Source organism: Rutilus rutilus (genome assembly GCF_951802725.1).
Source record: "Rutilus rutilus genome assembly, chromosome: 4".
Lineage (NCBI taxonomy): Eukaryota > Metazoa > Chordata > Actinopteri > Cypriniformes > Leuciscidae > Rutilus > Rutilus rutilus.
This window is the reverse complement of record NC_140212.1, coordinates 19640696-19659885: the sequence shown is the minus strand read 5'-3', so window position 1 is coordinate 19659885 and position 19190 is coordinate 19640696. Positions and strand designations below refer to the sequence as shown.

The 19190-nt window shown below is 39.0% G+C and overlaps 1 protein-coding gene across 2 annotated transcripts in view; it reads right to left on the bottom strand.

The window, feature by feature from the left end:
• iqsec3a (IQ motif and Sec7 domain ArfGEF 3a) overlaps nucleotides 1–19190 on the bottom strand; it is a 160957-nt gene that overhangs the window by 91738 nt on the left and 50029 nt on the right. For both annotated transcript variants that reach the window (XM_084406416.1, XM_084406417.1), the window contains exon 3: nucleotides 1879–2356. In XM_084406416.1, coding sequence (XP_084262542.1) covers nucleotides 1879–2356 — 478 coding nt within the window. The remainder of the gene's footprint in view (nucleotides 1–1878; nucleotides 2357–19190) is intronic.

Here is a 19190-nt window from a genome sequence, read left to right as displayed (position 1 = left end):
ATGAATGAATGAATGAATGAATGAATGCCTATCAATTAAATGTAATATGTTGCACACAATTAATAGTAAAAAAATAATAATAATCAACCTGGAATTTTAGAATGAATGAATGATTGAATGAAAATATATATTCAAATATACTTTGCAAAACCTTAGCAATACTGATATATAGCTCTTGTGACTTCCAGTGTCACAATTAGCCCCAGCATTAGCTATATGTAATCATGTTTATTTTTATGCTAAATTATCTGTAACACTACCCTTTCAGAATTTATTTCTATTTAGATATGATTTGATTTTGTACTGTAAACGCAGAATGAATCACTGTCAGGCATTTTGTGATGCAAACATAATTCTATTAGATCATTCTCAGCAAAAGAAAACAATGGGGGATGGGGAATGCAATTCACATTATGAACACTCAGCAAGAAAATTACAACAAATGAGGAATGAGGTTTTTAAGGGCACCTCTGTGTTACCATGACAACACAACCTTCTCATCCTTCCTCTCCCATCCTCTCCCATCCATCTCCCTTGCTGTCGCTTTTGCCCTCTCTATCTCTGTCATCTCAATCTACTTCTCTCCCATGTCCCAAGAGGCTCTGGAAGTCCCTGAATAAGGCTGCCTTGGTCTTTTCTGTTCAGTCTTTAAAGTACTGTAAAGAAACATGTCTGACCTCTAATTAAGCCACAGTATAGGTATAACTCTGTTCCAAAACATAGCAAGCTGTCATGAAGTCTACTGTCTACATAGGCTATATCCTAACCATGTCTATTTTGGAACATTCTACATAGGCAGCAATTTCACACACTATTCAAAAAGTGTAGTTTCCGTAATCGGTATAGGAGACTAAACTCACAATTGATTCCAATAAATGTTGACATTAACATGTTGCTAAGCTAACAATGTGATACTCTAATAAGCATAAAAATACAGAGACAACATAAAAATTGGGGAAAATAGTGAATATTTAATTAGTGTATTGTAATCAGCATTTTACTCGACTCATCCACCATCTTGCTTGTTGCAATGGATTTTGGTATTCAGCCAAATGAGTTTATCATAGTACAAGCATAATCATGCTTCCTACCTTGTGGTACAGCTGTTGCATATTGTGCACACCTATGATTTCTTAAAATGCTGTTTAGGTAGGCAGTTCACTTGGTTTTGTAACAGAACTAGAGATGTTTTATCTACTCTGTCCCCAAACAATTAAAAAAAGAATGACAGGTAGGACTGCATCTTGCAGAAAGCCCCACAGAATTCTCTCACTTGCGCTTATAAAATATTGTTTGCTAATTTGAAGTGTATGGAGCCATTTACAAAGAATGTGTTCTTGCATTTCATCTGTTTTTTTTCTTCATTGTCGACTAATGTAAACTTTCGCTGGAGGTACGTGTTTGGTCATGAGTGTCGTGCTTCTAAATTGCTAAATTGAAATAATCGTTTTAATAACCTTTAATGTATTGGATTATTTTAAGAGTGTATTGTTGTAAATGCGGCTATATACGCACTTTCTGTTTAATTTCGTTTAATGCAAGAACACATCTTGAGTAAATGGCCTCCGATACTCTTTAATTCCGTTAAACACATTTGACCAAATTTCCACATAATTCAGAGCAGATTCCATGAGGGCTTTGAGATAAGTTAGAAAGCTGATGGAGATAGTAATGGATGCGTATGAGATGAGGATGGATGATCAACCTGTAAACATCCAACTTCAATAAGGCCCAGCGCCCTGTACCAGCTTCAACACACTCCAACACACTCAGCCACTAAAAAGCAACCATCGGACGCACAGCAGCCAATCCTCAAGAGCCTGAAGCATACATTCACACGTCCTCAAGACGGCAATCCCACAGTGCCTTGCTCCCTACCTGCTTGTTTTTGAGGTCGAGCGAGAGTTCATAGTCGGAGGTGGTGGAGTGGCTGCATGCTCCATTCCTCTGTACTCTGATTGGTGAAGCAGTGTGATGTAAGCTTGGCCTCCTTCCAGTGCCTCCCGTACTTGCTGCTTCCCTCTCCTGCTCCTCTGGCTCCTTTTTCAGCTCCTCCTGTATTGGTTGATGCAGTTGCTCCTGAGGTTTGTCTTCCTCCTGCTCTATCTCTTGTGCCATCACCTCTTCCTTCTCCACTTCTGCACTCTCTCTCTCTTGAGGTTCACCTCCATCTCCATCTCCATCTCCATCTCGATCCTCATCTCCCCCTCCTGCATCGACAGATGTCACAGTGCTCCCTGCAACCTGAGGTTCCACCTGGACCTCGGGCTGGGAGGCACTGGTGGTGGTAACCTCGGGTGATGGCGATGCGGCAGGTGATGGGGTTGCAATGGGAGAAGGGGAGGGTGGCTCTTCACTGCGGAAAGGAGGAGAAAACGAAGAGTCAGCCTGCAGCCCAGGCACCATTTGACCTTGTCCTCCAGCTCAGGGGGGGAGGGGGGTGCGTGGCCTGGATGGGTCAATGCCAATCTCTCCCTCCCTTTTCTCTCATCAACTGTGCCCTTCGGGGCAAAGAGAAAGAGATGAAGCGATTGTCTTGGGGTTGTAGCCCCTACTGTCCATTCCAGGATGGACTCGAGAGTTACCAGACAACCAGAGGGGGAGGATGGGACACACAGTGACTTTGCAACACCCAACATGACACACACAGACATGACAGACACAGTCATGCAGCTATCAGTGTGGTAAATTTACTGCTCTTCTGTGGTGTTGTTCTGTGACCTATGGTAGCTATGGAATTTTTCAGGCTAAATCAGCGGCATCCCACAAATCTTACGGACCCCTATGAGATGGAGCCCCACCCACAAACCAGTGTCAATTTAGAGTCAACTTTACAATAACAGTGAGAAGCTTTTGAGCCCTCGGAATGGTCCTGTCAGAGAAAGCAACAGTCAGCTGACTACAGATGTTAGGAAACTCAGCATGACACCTCAAAATTGTCGCATATCTAAAAATATGCCAAAAAAGCTTTCAAATTCTTAGGCTGCATGTTAATGTAGATACTGTAAATGCATTAAAATACTAAATGGACCTTTGTGAGGTGTCATGCCAGTTAATAATAATAATAATAATAATGTGTTACATTTATATTGCGCTTTTCTGGGTACTCAAAGCGCTTTACACATGGAAGGGTGAAATCTCCTCAACCACCACCAGTTAAGATGTAGCTTCATTTGCAGTGTAAAGATGACAAATTGTACCAGAATTTAGTGGGCTAATTATCCCATGAAGGGCTGTGAGCTTGTTCCATAATTCAGTGGCCTACCTTTAGCCCTGGAGTTAAGTCTCTACAAGCCTTTTGGGATGCAGATGACAGTAGGGGCTTTTATTTTGCTTTTGTAATGGGACCGTGGATCTCTCGGCTTTCATCACCCTCTCTGTTTTAACTCCCCTCTTTCTCCATGTCACATTAGATCACTCTCTCCATTTATATCCATCCCTGTTTTTCTTTCTAGGTTCTACCCTTTCAGTCCCTTGCGCCCTCTACCCACTCACATGTTTCTTTCTTTAAGCATGGGGCGAGTGTGACTGCGTATGTGTGGTGTGTGAAGCACTGAGAGACATTAGGAGCACTCAGGGCCTGTATGCATTTATCTAAGCACAGTCTAATATCACAGAGTGCTGGTGGTCCAGGACAGGTCATAGTCAGAGTTCTGCACACAGACAAGCTTTTAAAAGGCTCTGCTGGCATCAATGTATGCATGAAGCAGCAAAACTCAATTATCTTTCCATCCATGACACGGAAATTGGGGCGACAAAGCAAAAAAAAAAAAAAAAAAATTCTGCTGATTGTAAATGGATTTGGATTTGATGTTTGATAGGCAATGCTTTCCTAAAGAACAGCAAGCAAGGATGGCACAGAGATTTGAGGGAGGGGGGATACGTGCCCCCCACATAGTTTGGAAGGGAGCGAACTGAAAAAAATGTATAATTAATTAAAAATGGCCAAACCCTCAAAAACCTAGCGAGATGCCTACCTAGACAATATTTTAAGGTATCATGAACCCACTGCTGACATGAAGGCCAAAGGTATGATCTTCTAAGATACTTTTGTTTGGCCAAAATCTAAGGCAGCACTGCATGCATGAGAGGCCAATCCCAGAATGCACTGGAATGAGTACTGGGGGGAAATTAAAGTAAAAGTTGGCAGAAACTAGAGAGAAATTTTGACATTTTAAATCTACTTACCCTTCGCCATTTTGATTCCAAACGAAAATTAACCAAACATGACTATGTTAACCAATATTTGTGGGCAGCATGGATTTTTAAGCGTATTGGAGTGCTGCTATTAGAGTCAAGATGCTAGCATGCTAGTTGTCTGATGCCCAGAGATGCTGCCAAATAGAGTGTTTGAAAACTTATGAGGTTCCATTGTGATTAGGATGCTGACTTTAAAGGTAGCTGTCTATGTGGTACTGTAGATAGATACCAATGCAGCTTACTAGGTTTTAGAGCAGAGATGGATTTTCTCAGCAAAACAGAACTGAGTTGTCACTATTTCAAAATATGATACATTTCCTTGCTGGTCTGGTGGACACCAGTGCATTTACAGTAAAAGGAAATCCAAACTAAAACCTCCCTCTAACTAACAAACCAACATATTCAAACATGAAAGTGGTTTAAAAGCTTGTATCCAGGAATCAAGCTAGGAATATTGGGAAAGTAAGACTCACAAGACATATGTTGGAAATGGTTCGCGGAGTACAGTGCCTGTATCTTATTTCAACATGTGTTTGTAGCGTCGCTGGCGGGATTGAAAGGGGCGATAAGGATCAACTCCTTCCAGAAATGGCTAAGGCGATAAGACAGGAGTCAGTGAGCACGAAATCAGAACATTACAGGCGGCGTATGCAGCATGGCACACACACACACACACACACACACACACACACACAGGATATCCCCAAGGGGGGAAAGGATTGGAGGAATAAAAGTGAAAAGTGGAGAGCTTGTTCAGGGAGAAAATACTGCTAATCCATTCATCCTCTGAATACGAGAAAAAAAAACACTTGTTCAGGCTCAGCAATGGATAATTCTGCATATAAGTTACATATTAGAATATGTAGGCTTATAACACAGACACCACAAGTCTTTTAGATCCCGTTTAAAACAAACTAAATAACACTCAGCTACTTTGGAATGGCAATCGATGGATGAACATGCCTCTTGCCCGCATAAGGGTGTAGTAACAGTAGGATTCTGGACCAATAAGATTTTAATGTTGGTGGGGATACCCAGTGCCACAGAAATACAAAAATGACCAACAAATTTGGTGTAGAGTGTCTTTCCTAGTGATCTTATTTAGGGCAAAATCTTAGACTGACATGGAAGACACTTTATTTTATAATAAATAAAGCAGCACTGACATGGAGGACATTTTATTGCTTGTCATTTTATTAGGTTGGTACAAAGTGTACAACATCAACAAATCACGCACAAAAATACTCAGACATTTATTAAGAAAAATATAGATTTGTGAACTGTGTAAAAGCGGAACTACTGTGTGTAATCTTATCCCAGATTAATTTGCAGACTATAAGGCTACGTTGAGTCCTGCAAAAAGTATATGTGGCACTTTCAAAACATTATTCTGTTTGTTTGAGCATCCCAACTAGTGGTCGACCGATATTGGTTTTTTGATGGCCGGTGCCGATGCCGATATCTTAGAGAGCAGGGTGGCCGATGGCCGATATAAAGCCGATATTTTTATAGATATTTATTTTAATCAATATTTAATAAATTCGAAATAAATTCGAAAACAAATCTTTAAAATAAACATGCTTTTATACTTTAGATGGCAACTTCTTGAATCTGCAATCCTATTACAGTATTTTTCACAAAGTAATTGTTTAGAAATATATGAATATGTGAATAAAAGAAAGTAAACACTGTAACAGGGCACTCAGTAATCTGGTAATTTCGTGCTGGTAATCATATTTTTTCAAATAAAGACAAGGTAACGCTAATTTTACATACAGCACAGTGAAAACGATATGAATATGACACAGTTGGCAACTGGATATATCACAGATATGAATATGACACAGTTGGCAACTGGATATATCACAGATATGAATATGACACAGTTGGCAACTGGTTATATATCAGCATATTTAAAAATGAAGGATTTAAAGTTTTTCGATCGCGTCTCCTGTGAAGCTGATCTTCTGTTCGCATTCACTCACTTCGCACGGACCGACCGTCACTTGCAGACAGTAATGCACACTTCACAAGATATCACAGCTGGATTCGATTCAATCTGCAAGGTTTGTGAAATTAAATGTTTATTAGATAATCAGAGATTTGTTTAAATGATGTAGATGCGCATTTGCTGAATGTTGACGGCAAATGAGAAAGTATTTTAGCCTGATTGTTTGCCTTTTCTGTTACAAATAATATAAAAGCAAACGCTTTACTTTACTTTACTTACTTCGCATACCATTTACTTTCTTTGTTTACCAGTTCTGTCAAACAAAGTATTAGATATGACTGACAGAGATCGTAAATTAATGAAGACGGAGAATGTGAGTGAGCGTTGTGTGATCTGAGGAGCTGCCATTGCCGTTCTCTTCTGGCGCTGGTGTTCTCAGTGCTGCCCGTCAAAATAAAAGTCCGGAGCGCCGTCAAAATAAAAGTCCCGCTTACAACACATCGGCCAATCAGAAAAACTTATCGGCCGATGCCGATATTTCAAAAATGCCAAATATCGGCCGATATATCGGCCTTGGAGATATATCGGTCGACCACTAATCCCAACCAGCCGAACACACCAATATTATCTCAATTAATGCCATAAGTTTGGGGCAGGGCTACATGTTTGTCCAAATAATGTAATTTTGAGATATTTTGTTTGGTTCCACTGGAGGCACAGAAACATGCTTATGGTGTGTTCACACTTGTAGTTCGGTTCTCTTGGTTCTTTTGGTTCTGACCAAAAAAAGAAAATGAACGTTTAGTCCTGGTTCAGTTAGCGTCCACACTGTCATTTTCAACAAACCCCAAAAAAAGGGCTTTTATGACGTGTATTTTGCAACGGAACTTACCGAACATCCAAAACAATGCACTGGGCTCGTTGTATGTGAGACCTCATTAAGAGCTGATCAAATGTACAAAGGAGTCAAAACAGTGCCATGAATTCCTGTACCGAACTGTAATGGACAATGCAGCTCCTATGACAAGAAAAACAGGGTATTCTGTCATTTTTAGGGTCGCATCTTGTGACATCGCGTCCTGTTTTTGGTTCATTTAGATGTCTTTGGTCCGTGTTGCATTCATATTTAAAGGGATAGTTCACCCAAAAATGAAAATTCTGTCATCATTTACTCACCCTCAAGTTGTTCCAAACCTGTATGAGTTTCTTTGTTCTGCTGAACACAAAGGAAGATATTTGGAAGAACGTTTGTAATCAACAGATCTCGGTCCCCATTGACTTCCATAGTAGGAAAAAAATATACTATGGTAGTCAATGGGGACCGAGATCTGTTTGGTTACAAACATTCTTCCAAATATCTTCCTTTGTGTTCAGCAGAACAAAGAAACTCATACAGGTTTGGAACAACTTGAGGGTGAGTAAACAATGATAGAATTTTCATTTTTGGGTGAACTATCCCTTTAATTTGAACTGCACCAGAGTTAGTTTGGAAGCGGACCAAGACCCTTTGGTGCACAGTAGGATTTGAATGGCAGCGTTCACACTTATTCAATTGAACATCACTAACAGCAATCGCACCAGAATTAGTTTTAATCGAACCAAACCTGCCAAGTGTAAACCATATGAATCGTGAATATGGAGCACAGTTTCTCTTTAAACATAGTTAAAAGAGAAACTGTGCTCCATATTTCACGATTCATAGGCACTTAGAGTCAGTCCAGTGGACTGAAGAAGAATTAAGTAAGTTGAATCCATTCAATCTGAAAGTTCCAAAGAAGTGGTAGCTGTGAATAATAGATGTTGAAATAAAGCTTCCTCTCAGCAGGTGGCACAGCTAGGGAGCAAAAATAGACAGTGCTAAAAACACAGAGTGCTCATTATTTTTTTCCTTTTTTTTTTTTTTTTTCTTGACGGTTCTAATGTTTGCAACTTGTAAATAGAACAGCTTGAACAACTGCTTAATAATGTTTCTTTTTTGCTTTTTTTTTTTTTTTTCATTGAATGCACACTGTTTTCTTGAGGACAGACTGAGAGCAAACAAAATAAAAGGGCGAGAGGATGTAAAAGCAGGTATACAGAGGCAAGCGCTGCTGGGACATCAAAACACAAAGTGTGTAAACTACACAACACACAAACACACATTCCAAGTGAGACCATAAAGAAAGGCTGGTGCCATGCCAAACATCTACTAACACACCAACAATTCTATATACAAAGTGCAGGTGAGTTTGTGTGTACAATGACAGTAACAGCCATTGAAGTACTGTATATTTATATTTATAAAACAGATACTTCTAGTCCTTGATTCTGATTGGATGAGCCATGCTTGAAGCCATTGTAAATTAGTCTACAAACATACACCAAAAAAAAATATTAAAAGAAATATTTTTGTGGACTAAACATTTAATAAACGCAATATACCCCGTGAAGCCATCGTTTACAGTGGAGAGTGCCTAAAAAGCCTTTGGCCGTTCTAAATTCACTTTAAACCAGGGCTTCTTGGGGCATTGTTTTAATAAGTTGAAGCTTTGGGTAAACTTAGATGAAGTAATCTTCTTTTGTGTTAAAAAAAAAAAAAATGCAGGTTTAGAATGGCATGAGTATCCATTTTCAAAATGAATGATAAACGGTTAAAAATAAACAATAAAATAGAATTATATAACAAGTATACAACTAATAATTGGTACACTAAAATAAGAAAAAAGTACAATTTTCTAGCTGAAATGGCACCATTTACTGAGAATAACAGCAGAGCAGATTAACTTTGAGGAGAGACACAAACTAAAGTTTAAAACTGTCAAAGAACCCAGAATTGACTCTGTTTGCTCAGTACACAACAAAGACTGTGGCAGCGGCTCGGCACTGTGATAGATAGGGTGCACACTGCACCAACTACAGCTGGCTTTACTACTGCGACACAGTGCAGGCATTAGTGAGCATGTGGGGGATGAATCCGTGCTCCTGTAGTTCTGCGGGGTGAGCGTGTGTTTTGCTTGTGTGTGTCTTTCTGTGCGTATGTGACTCCCTGCTGCTCCGGCCCCCGCACTGTCACACAATCAGCTCAAGTGCCTGCAGAGAGAAAGAGCTTCTTCTTTTTGTCTTTTTTTTTTTTTTTTTTTTTACAATCCCCTATCCACACACAATATGTATGACTCAAACTACAGCACTCTTGGCGGCCTTTAAAAAAATATATAATGAAACTTAGGGTGTTGGAAGGAATTGTTATTTGCCAAAACAGGCACCAACTCATCCAATGTATGATTCCTTACAAATCCAAACAAAAGAGTGTAATTTTGCGAGACAATTTGTAACATGTGATGTGAATGACACATCATTTCTGAATCTGTCTCATGCACTTTTTTAATTATTATTATTATTATTATTATTATTATTATAGGTGAACTATACATTTAAGGCTTTTGTTGCAATTGTCAGCTGCCATTTTTTTTTTTTCTGAGGGAGGGAAATCTGATTTCAGTTATCAGCCCCATATATTTCTGAAAATGTTGCAATTTGTGGCACATGGCCTGAGGCCTCTGAACTCCCAGGGGCCTCAATTAAAAGCCTCCCTCTAGGACAAGGGTGTTTATTTTATTTTATCTGGAGCAGAAGCGTTGTTTAGGAGGGAAAGGTAGGAACGACTTCTGGGGGCCCATGGGGCCTGGAATGGAGGGTCCTTTCTCAATAACATGCTATGGAGGGCCCCATAATCCAGGGTGCCAATAACAAGGGTCTTTTAACATCCACTGTTTTAAACATCACCCTTTACAGAGAGGTAAATTCAATGAAGGTCTAAATAATTGCACAAAGGTTACATGGCCTTGTGCAATTATTAAACTGCAAAAGAGACGCTTGCGGTAAGAAATAATAGTGTGTTTCCCATAGTGCGCTGCCGCTTATAGTTAAATTGAGTTCATAACAACCTGACACAATCTATAACCATTTGGTCGACAGGATACTGTAGTTAGCTGTTATTGGTTCTATTGTTCAAATTTTCAATTTCTTAGATAGGCTTTATTTTTTGCTTGGGATGTTCCACAATCTGGAGATTTCTTGTTATTTTATTTCCCCTAATTCCCTGTCATTACTATAACCTACTTATTTCTCTACAAACTTGCATGACCTTGTGCATCGTTCTCAAAGCTATTCTCATCCTCATTGATTAATAGCCAAAGATCTTCAGCTTATTCCGGGCAAGAACTGCTACTCCCACAAGTTTGGGTTTGCTGAATAAGTGCGACCTAAAACTGTTGCTACCATTTGCTAGAACATATCTGTGCACCAAACTGAGTATCAAATGTGTCCACATGATTTGTTTTAGTTCTTGGGACAGTCAATTATTATTTCCTGTTATATATATTCTGCATGCTGGTCTCACCCTATACCTTTAAGTTGGTAGACAACTCAAAATCTTTTCTAAAATTAATTTGCAGTAAAGCAGTTTGTTCATTTGTTTTTTTATTCTCTAAGATTATGCCAAACTATAAGCAACAATAAATAAATGAATAACAATAAAAAAGCATTGTAGGTGCATTCAAGACACTGTATGTTTGAAATTAATTTTTACAATTTTTAATTTTTATTATTATTAAATTGTTAGATAAAACCAAATAATGAGTGTCACATTATTGACTCGCGTTATGCAACTCTGCATACATACTGTATTTTCGATCCTATAGTGTACTGTATATCTTTAATCTGACACGGGTGTTGGTTCGCAATATCATTTCTATAACCTAAAAACATAAAGAAACATAAAGAAAAGACTGCAAAAGGATTAACATGTTGACATCCTTCCTCCAAAAGTGACATCCATAAAGTGATTTCTCAGTGCTGTTATTAGTGTCATCAGCAATTCATCTTTTAAATAGATTACTTTTGAACATCATCACTGCATCTAGCCAACAGATACATTTTTTAAAGCCATGACCCAATGGGATGAACACTGACTAAGCGATAACATGGCTCAAAGTGAATTGATTCACCAACCATCCCTGAAAGAAATCTGTTGAAATGGAAATGTGGAAAGTGATTCCAGAAGGGTTGATTCTTTATTATGCCATCACAATATTTGTTATTCTCTGTAATTCTCTAATCCTTTGAACAACTATTCATCATGAGTGAAGATCTGGCATGGTTATAACACATCTGCAGTAGCTCATGTTTGATAAATCCATCAACAAAGTGAATTCTGTCTATGTAGTAAAATATAAAATAACCAGACATTTGACTAGACTGCAAAGTCTGGTACATAGCTTTTTCTGACCAACTTGGGAAGAGTCATCTGATGGAAAGCATTCAGTCTCAGTTTATACACTCACCTAAAGGATTATTAGGAACACCTGTTCAATTTCTCATTAATGCAATTATCTAATCAACCAATCACATGGCAGTTGCTTCAATGCATTTAGGGGTGTGGTCCTGGTCAAGACAATCTCCTGAACTCCAAACTGAATGTCAGAATGGGAAAGAAAGGTGATTTAAGCAATTTTGAGCGTGGCATGGTTGTTGGTGCCAGACGGGCCGGTCTGAGTATTTCATCTGCTCAGTTACTGGGATTTTCACGCACAACCATTTCTAGGGTTTACAAAGAATGGTGTGAAAAAGGAAAAACATCCAGTATGCGGCAGTCCAGTGGGAGAAAATGCCTTGTTGATGCTAGAGGTCAGAGGAGAATGGGCCGACTGATTCAAGCTGATAGAAGAGCAACTTTGACTGAAATAACCACTCGTTACAACCGAGGTATGCAGCAAAGCATTTGTGAAGCCACAACACGCACAACCTTGAGGCGGATGGGCTACAACAGCAGAAGACCCCACCGGGTACCACTCATCTCCACTACAAATAGGAAAAAGAGGCTACAATTTGCACGAGCTCACCAAAATTGGACAGTTGAAGACTGGAAAAATGTTGCCTGGTCTGATGAGTCTCGATTTCTGTTGAGACATTCAGATGGTAGAGTCAGAATTTGGCGTAAACAGAATGAGAACATGGATCCATCATGCCTTGTTACCACTGTGCAGGCTGGTGGTGGTGGTGTAATGGTGTGGGGGATGTTTTCTTGGCACACTTTAGTCCCCTTAGTGCCAATTGGGCATCGTTTAAATGCCACGGCCTACCTGAGCATTGTTTCTGACCATGTCCATCCCTTTATGACCACCATGTACCCATCCTCTGATGGCTACTTCCAGCAGGATAATGCACCATGTCACAAAGCTCGAATCATTTCAAATTGGTTTCTTGAACATGACAATGAGTTCACTGTACTAAAATGGCCCCCACAGTCACCAGATCTCAACCCAATAGAGCATCTTTGGGATGTGGTGGAACGGGAGCTTCGTGCCCTGGATGTGCATCCCACAAATCTCCATCAACTGCAAGATGCTATCCTATCAATATGGGCCAACATTTCTAAAGAATGCTTTCAGCACCTTGTTGAATCAATGCCACGTAGAATTAAGGCAGTTCTGAAGGCGAAAGGGGGTCAAACACAGTATTAGTATGGTGTTCCTAATAATCCTTTAGGTGAGTGTATACAGTATGTGCCATTTAGAGGCCATACTAGTCCACATTAAAAGTGATGAGATTGCCATGAGATTGTGTTATAAAAAACATTAGTAGTGTACATGCTCCACTTTAAAATATAAATTAAATACTGCTGAAAGTGCTTGTGTAGAGTAAAATGTGCCATTGCAATGTTAAATTCATTCTTTTGAGGTAACTAGTAGCTATTTTCAATTAACATGGCAAGTTGGCAACTATGGCAAGCTGCCAGGGCCAAAAACTGAAATAAAGGATTGAGGAGAAGAAAATAAATAACCAGGAAATAAATAGGAAATTAGGAAAAATTTTCAATTTTACATGACAATATTGTACATTTAGATTTCACGTTTACATTTATGCAATTGGTAGATGCTTTTGTACAATGCGACTTACATTGCAGTCATGGTGCATTTAACTTTCAGTGAAGTTATGTTAAACGTTTTATTGGTTAAAATGCTGTGAAACCATTAACAGCATTTTCTTTCATACAATATAAGGTTTGGTCCTAATCAGAAACTGCCTTATAAAATGTCAATCAATCAATCAATTCTTTCCAGGTGCCATATTAAAGGAATACATCCATTTTCCAAATATCAGCATCTCTGGCTGGGGGCAGGGAAATACCCTGGCCTAGACAAATGTCCAGTCCATCACAAAAGTAGTTCACCAAAAATCATACTCTACTCACCCTGATGTCACTCTAAACCATATTGCTATGTATAAAATACAAAAGGAAATGGATGCCAGATGATGGTGACCATGTCTGTCAAGCTCCAATAAGTGCATCACTAAGAATCAAAGCAAAAGTTAGAGCATCAAAGATAGAGCAGCCCATTGGTTAAGTGAAAACTAGCTTGCTGTGTCAGGCTGGTCGGGATGCTCAAACAAACAATAATGTTTCGACAGCGCTATGAATGGCTTACTTCGATTTACTTACAGTCTGTATTTTAAGAAGAAGGCATTTTAATATAAAACAATATACCCAACACATTTAACTGAAATAAATCTGACCAACACATGCCATTCAATCTGTTTCGACAGATTTGGACAATGAAGGTTGAGTTGAGCCAGAGCAGGTGCAGTCCAGGCTCAATGGAACAGCAGGGACTTATTACTTTATAATTTACATGAGCTCATTTGTAAATAACACAAGATGTGCAGCTAAAGGGGTTATTTCTGGGTTCTGAGCAAAAAATGTATCCAAAAAATAATTGCCGATCCAACCTCTACTCTTGAGTTTACTCAGAACTGAAAACCATCAAGATTTGTGAGTAAATTGTGAGTAAATTTTGACATATTTGGGTGAACTATCACTAATCGCATTACAGAGATTGAGCCTTGCTTTGAAACTAATACTCAAGAAGAGCCATTATTAATCCGCCTTTGTTAATTCAAATCTCAGTAAACACATCTGCGTTAGGCTATTTTTGCTTGTCCACACAGTAAGGCAGGGAATGGGCTGCTTCTGCGGGGGAGAGCAAAGAGACAGGAAACGTGATTTGACAGTCTGATTATAAGTCAGGAAGAAAGGATGGAGGAAAAACATCAGCTTATACCTCAAATATTCAACATATCGTCGCTGCCCGATGAAACTCACGTATGTCCAAAACGGTTACTTTTCAGGAAGTGAAAAAAACACAGTAATTTCAGAAGCAGTTGAACGTAGCGTTGTCATACTTGGTACGGCATCTTTAAATGTAACCATATTCTTGCCAGTGTAATGATATATTCCTCATTTGACCAAAATCGAGTTTAAATGGACATACGTGCATATTTTACAGTAACGGTGGTCGATACGCGTTCTTCCGATCATTAATTAGAATGGCCAAGTCGCGTTTCATATTGACAGATGAATAGGCTACGCTCAGTTTATTAAATAGCCTACGTCTCAGTTTATTAAATACGCTCAGTTTATTAAATGTCTCTTGCAAACTATGAAGGGACAATGAATCAATACACTGACATGGCAATGCTAGACAGATACTTTGTTTGCACAGTCCTACCGTAATTTTGTCACTCCTCTCCACTCCTAGACGTACGTCTGGCGTTAGGGGGGAAACGTTTACCTCGATAAAGTTAATCCTACTGTAAAGGAAAGTCATTGTCTCACCAGGCTATGTTTCCAGAGACGCTTAAAGGTAGGGTAGGTAATCCTGTTCAGAAACACTTTTTTTATACTGGGTGAAATGGTCCTTCCATCCTGATAGTAGTCAATACATTATGTGTTTAGAAAAAGGAATGAAAAAAATCAGACCTCTGTAGCAGCTGCAGGACAGTAAAAACTCTGACCAATCACTGCCATTCGGTGCGAATGTAAAGAACCAATCAGATGCCTTCATGTCTCGTGCCTGCCCCGAGCCCCACTGCGCGCGCTGCCCTGCGTGCACTCATCACATGTCACCGTTCCCGGAAATATTCAGCTCAAAGCACCTGCATATGCAGTCAGCGAAGGCAAACAAGGCAAAAACTACTTCCTCGGACCCTGCCCGCACTCTTGAACGACCTCCTCTGCTTCGCCCTCAACCCCGGACCTGTCCTCGAACCGACGATGCGGTACTTGTCTCCGGACTCGGAGTGTAAGTTACGTTAGTCTTCATTAGAGTCAACAATGTTTTCATCATGGAAACTCTTACATGCAAAACACTGTATATGTTATGAATCTTACACGAAATTCACCTTCATCACAGTGTAACTGATGGTAATGGAAAAACGTGTATCAATGCAACCTGTTTTTAGTTTTGCCTTATAAATATAGCTCGTTACCGAATGAAACTTTACCATTATCGATATGCTAGCTTGATAGTGAGTACTAAAAGAAATCTTATTTGTTTATATTCATAGTGATAAAGTTAGGTATTTTATTACATGTGATTCTGACATGATGTCACTGTATGTACTGCGCTCCTTCCTCTCCACTCGTCTCAGGTAATAAATGCGTCTTGTTCCAGCCTGAGCGTTTGGCGTCGCGCGTTCATGTGTTTTGGGGGCGTGGCTTTGGAAGGAGCTCAGAAGGGAGGGGGTGGAGTGAATGGAAATAATGAGCTGTGTTTATTGCAGATTAAAAGGTCTACAGTCACTCGATTTTAATATTTTCTTTTTCAGAGTACTTACATTTTAATTATGTATTGGTATATAAAGACAGTTTAAACAAATTTGGAATGTTTTTTTTTTTAGAAAAATGATTACCTACCCTACCTTTAAGATGAAACTTCACGAGACCGGCGAGATGCCTCCACAGGGTGGGAGATACGCGGTGTGATGGACAGCTTTGACACCAAATGGATATACATGAAAATCAGATGACATGATTTCACAACTTTTCATTGGTCATTTAGATATGTGAAGCATACTGTATACGGAAATGAACCTGGACATTCTATCCATCGAAAAATCTCAAAATCGGCAAAATGGACATACGCGGTTTTCATCGGACAGCGACGATATGCTACCTACATTTCTTGCAAAACTCCAAAAACGTACAAAAATGATGAAAAAATGGTGTAGGACTTACTTTAAAAACAATTTTCACTCAGAAATTGCCAGTGAATTTTGCATGTGATCGATTAATAAAGACTTATTTTTGCACGGTGACCTCAAAACAGTTTTTAAAGGGGTCATCGGATGCCCATTTTCCACAAGTTGGTATGATTCTTTAGGGTCTTCGTGTAAAGTTTGTAACATACTTTGGTTAAAATCCCTCAATGGTTGTGTTAAACAACACCCTTTTTACCTTCTCAAAAACAGCTCTGTTCACAGCGACCCGTTTTGGTGCATGTCTCTTTAACTGATAATGAGCAACTGTTCACCCCACCCCTTTCTTCCATGGGGCGTGTCGACACAAGACACGTAAAGTGCTGTCTTGGCAGACAGTAAACAAATGGCTGAAGGAGGAAATATGCTAATACAGGAAATATGCTAACACGGGACAGTCCGTCAGTGGTCGTGGGCGGAGCATGAGCAATATGACATCATATTTCTAAGAAAATCCAAACGGCTTGATTATTGAGAGTGTTTAGTGTTCATTTTATGGTGGTTGTGTCTCAATACTGTAAAGACACATTTATATGCAAACACCATATAAAAGTGAATTTGCATCCGATGACCCCTTTAAAAAGTGGCAGAGTATGGTAACCCATACTTGGAATTTGTCCTCTGAATTTAACCTATCCAAGTTAGTACACACACATTAGGAGTAGTGAGTAGTGAACACACACACACACACACACACACACTGCAAACCGTGACACACACACACAGCAGTGCGAAAACCAGTAAATTGACTAGCGCCAACCTTATTAAATAACCTTGTGTGATTCATTGAAATACTCTCCTCCCATAAATGCGTCTGAACGGAAAACTCCTACAAATGCAGGGGAGACCGGGGACAGTTGCAACACTTTTTGCATTTCTCTCAGTTACTCAGAGACTATTTGGACTAGACCAACCAAATTTGTATATATTAAACTTGCATCTGTCTGCTAATTACCCATAGCATTTAAAGATGATTACATATGACATATCGTTCACAGTATTTATTTGAATGAACTGACCCCAACCCAGGGGACAATTGCAACACAACCATGGGACGCTTGCAACATGTTAAAAATACCTTAAATTTCACTAATTAACTTTAGCTTTTTGTCTCAATGAGCATAGAATTCTGAAAATATTAACTGTTTTAGGCCTACTATAATATTACAGTATTATTTATTTATACAATAATATTACTGTAGCCTATTATTTATTTATTTAGTCATATTTATCAAATAACAGTTATTGAGTTTTGTTTGTTTATGTGTAGAACATAGGCCTACATAGATTCAGTGTGCAGGTGTTACAGATGCTATTCAATCTCTCCATATTTCAGTGTCAGACAGGAAGAATTGAACAATTTGCAATGCAACAAACTTGTATTAAAACATGCAATTTATAACTTTGCAACCGTCCCCAAACCTATCAGCCATGACAGAACATCATGTGCCTGCTAGACACACTGACTTTGACACATGCTAACCATGTTTCTTAGAAGTCAACAAAACATTAATTCAAAAGTAAAACAAAAGTAAGGTTTGATTAATTCATAAAAAATGTCAGGACAGTATGACAAAAATACATCTCACGCAAAAATGTCCTTTCATACCTCCAAAACAAGTTGCAAGTAAATGCAGCAGCAGATGTTGAATATGTCTTCTGTCTTCTTGGTGGGGGGGAGGGTCTAACTGTGCATGTGCAGTATGAGTGTCATCACTCTAGCTTGCTTCTGATTGGAGAAAAATGACATGTTGCAACCATCCCCTGTTGCAACTGTCCCCCGTCTCCATATGCGATAAGGTCAGCCGCAAAAATAACCCTGTTAATGTTAACCCTTGTTAAATTTGATGGATTTTGACATTTCACGTGCATGGAAAAGGGTGTATTCAACATAATTTATTAGATTATCAGTGTATATTTAATATTTTTAGTAGTTTCGAGGTCAAAGGATTGCATTTTACATCACAATTCCAATACGTTCCATCAGGTGTGTAAGTACTGTCTGCTGTCACAGTAAATACACTGGCAGGTAGCACGCTCCACACACACAGGTGGTACACCAAACTGAGAGAACATAAAACACAATCCAATCAGCTCTGCCTCTATCGCTGCAAACCACAAATCACAGCGAGATACCACAGCGAAATCACAAACCATAGCGAGTGCAAAGAGCTGGGAATTAGGGAAGCTACAAATATTGAAGTGAAAAGGATAAGAAATGCAAAAAAAAGAAAGAAAAAGGTTTTGTTTATATCTACCACAACATTTTAGAACATTTGTCCACTTACAATAATCGCACAAGAACAAAAAATGTGTATGCGGCCCCCTTTACTGTATAAAATTACAAATAGACTATAAATTAATCAAAGTAATTAAATATTGCTCTAACAGAAACGTTGCTTTTCGTCACAGGAGGTTTTCTGCCTTTTTCTATGTAGTAGGGCAAAAAAATAATTGCATACTTAGCCAGAATGTGTTTAAACCAAAACAAGTGAAATGAAATCCCTAGCCAGTAAAAAAAAAAAAAAAATCTCTGAAAAACAACATTTCAATACTGTAAATGACTTAATTCAGCCTTCTTACTTGCAGGCATTCAGAGCTATTTTCTGAACAAACACTATTTCTACAATATATATTAAAAAAAACACATTTCAAGTCTCTCAGCTGGCGCATTCAGTCTTGTAACGTCTTGTCACATCTTGACAACCGTCTCCTTGTGACAGGACAGGAAGTGACATGTTTAAACAACTGACATGAATATCCAACAAAGGCATGGCCCAGTGAGAAAGTGACATCACATCAGCACATGTTGGAACATCTTTGATGAAGACTGAATCATGATTTAGTTGACAATCAGCTGCTCTCTGTGTCTAGTGAAGCAGATGCGTTTGGCAGTCTGTGACTCAACAATTTATTAGTGGGTTTGAAATATGCTAAATCTGTTAGAGCTAAGCAACCAAAAAGC